Source organism: Haliotis rubra, unplaced genomic scaffold (genome assembly GCF_003918875.1).
Source record: "Haliotis rubra isolate DU_JTF1 unplaced genomic scaffold, ASM391887v1 Scf553, whole genome shotgun sequence".
Taxonomy (NCBI): Eukaryota; Metazoa; Mollusca; class Gastropoda; order Lepetellida; family Haliotidae; genus Haliotis; species Haliotis rubra.
In genome coordinates, this window is record NW_025767250.1 from 120,523 (window position 1) to 122,588 (window position 2,066).

At 46.0% G+C, this 2,066-nt stretch overlaps 1 protein-coding gene across 1 annotated transcript; it reads right to left on the minus strand.

The window, feature by feature from the left end:
* Positions 1–564: 564 nt before the first annotated feature.
* On the minus strand, positions 565–1,812 carry LOC124253801. The gene has a single exon (XM_046687649.1). The coding sequence runs from the start codon at positions 1,810–1,812 to the stop codon at positions 565–567; it is 1,248 nt and encodes a 415-aa protein (XP_046543605.1).
* Between the last annotated feature and the right edge of the window lie 254 nt (positions 1,813–2,066).

Here is a 2,066-nt window from a genome sequence, read left to right on the forward strand (position 1 = left end):
GAGATAGCCACAGTGGTTTCTGTTGTAAAACCCTGCTGTTGAAGTGACTTGCGGATAACTTCCAAACTTGCAGTTGAAGTTACTGAATGTTCTTGTGATATCGGTTCGATTCCGATTAACTGATGAGATTGTGCCAATTTGGAAGTAACATTGGTGTGTCGATGAGGAGATCCAGTAGGGTCGGAAACCACGTCCTCGTGGCCCAAGCAGGAGCCACTAAATATATTACACAGTTGTGCTGATAGATCTTGCTGAGCACTTCCGGAATCAGCCTGAAGGGAGGAAAGGCATAAGCTATCATGTTGTCCCACGAGATTGAAAGAGCATCCACCGCCCAGGCTAGAGGATCTGGAACTGCACTGACGTAGACTGGAAGTTTGTTGTTGCGACGCGTGGCGAATAGGTCTATCATCGGAGTCTCCCAACATTGTGAGATCATCCTGAAAGCCTTGTCGTGTAAAGTCCTTTCGGTTGTAATTATCCCATCTTGCCTGGATAGAGAGTCTGCTAGAATATTGAACTTGCCCGGAATGTGACGTGCCCTGATTGAACATTTGGTCAAGTTCACAATTGCTTCTGAGTTGCACAAAGTAGCTGGTGAGATCTTGTTCCTCCCTGCTTGTTCACATAGCAGACTACGGTTGAGTTGTCTGTGGCCACCATAATTGCTTTGCTGTGGAGACACCAAGACCAATGTTCGAGTGCTCTGACTATGGCTAACATCTCGAGAACATTGATATGCAGACTCTTCTCCTGGTCTGACCAGATTCCTTGAAGTTGCAGATGACCCATATGTGCACCCCAGCCCAAGGTGGAAGCATCTGTGTACATCGTCAGGTCTGGAGGCGGAGGTCGAAAGGCTGCTCCTGACAGGATGTTGGCCTCGTTGGTCCACCAAAGTAGTTTCTGTGGAAAAGGAAGAAGCGTGTCTAGGTCTAAATGTCTGTTCTGGTTGATCCACACCTGACACTCCCGTAAATGGATCCTGCCCCGTTGAGTAAAATCTTGAATTGACGTTAGTGATCCTAGGAGAGACATCCAAGAGGGTAGTGATGTTGGAGGTGCACTTATGAGATGTAGAATCCTGTCTTTCAGGATTAACCAGCGATCCGGCGGAGGATAAATGTGAGACACTCGAGAATCCAGGATCGCCCCCAAAAACTGATTCTTGAAGTTGGAATTAACTCTGATTTGTCGAGATGCACAATTAGACCCAAATGAGTAAACACATGGATGATGAACTTGGTCTGCTTGATGAAAGTCTGAGTGATAATATTCCTTGCCAAAAAATCGTCCAGATATCCGTGAATGGCGATGTTCCAGCGATGGAGAAAGTTTAGTATAGGATTCATCATTACCGTGAAGAGCCAAGGTGCTAGGGATATTCCAAGCGGAAGGACTAGAAATTGAAATCTTCAGCCGTTGACTGCAAATCTGAGATTTTTGGGAGCGTGGATGAATCAGGATGTGCAGATATGCATCCTTCAGATCTATACTTATGAATTTTGAGTGAGGACGGATAAGAGTGCGAAGGTTGCTGAGCGATTCCATCTTGTATTTTGGTGGGTTTTGGAGGAATTCTTTCTTTAGAATCTTCAGGTCTATAATCATTCGCATCTCTTGTGTGTCTTTTTTGGGGCCAAGAAACACTGGAGAATAAAAACCCGGGAGGTATCGTGACTTGGGAGCTCTATTACCGCCCGTATCTCCAACAATTGATCTATTGCCTGAGTAGCGGCAGACAGGCGTGGTTCCTGTAGAAAAAATCTCCGTCCCGTGGGCTGGATCGTTACTGGAGGTAGCCTGTCCCATGGTAAAATAAAACCCCTTTTTACAATTGACAGGATCCAAGGGTCCCGTGGTGTGAAGCCCATTTCTGGTGTCCCCCGCCGTGATGTTGTTGGAACAAAACAAAACAAAAAACTTGTAAGGGTCTGAACCCTCCATTCTTGGGGACTAGGAAATAAGTGATTCCTAAATTCCTATAAATTCCTAGTTTTGCTGTCCTGTTGGAACCACCTCAGTAACGACTGGAGTATCTTGCCGACAGAGACGTCAGGCAGAAG

Excerpts from the sequence above, each read along its gene's own strand:
- LOC124253801 (XM_046687649.1), bottom strand. The coding sequence starts at position 1,812 with ATGGGACAGGCTACCTCCAGTAACGATCCAGCCCACGGGACGGAGATT.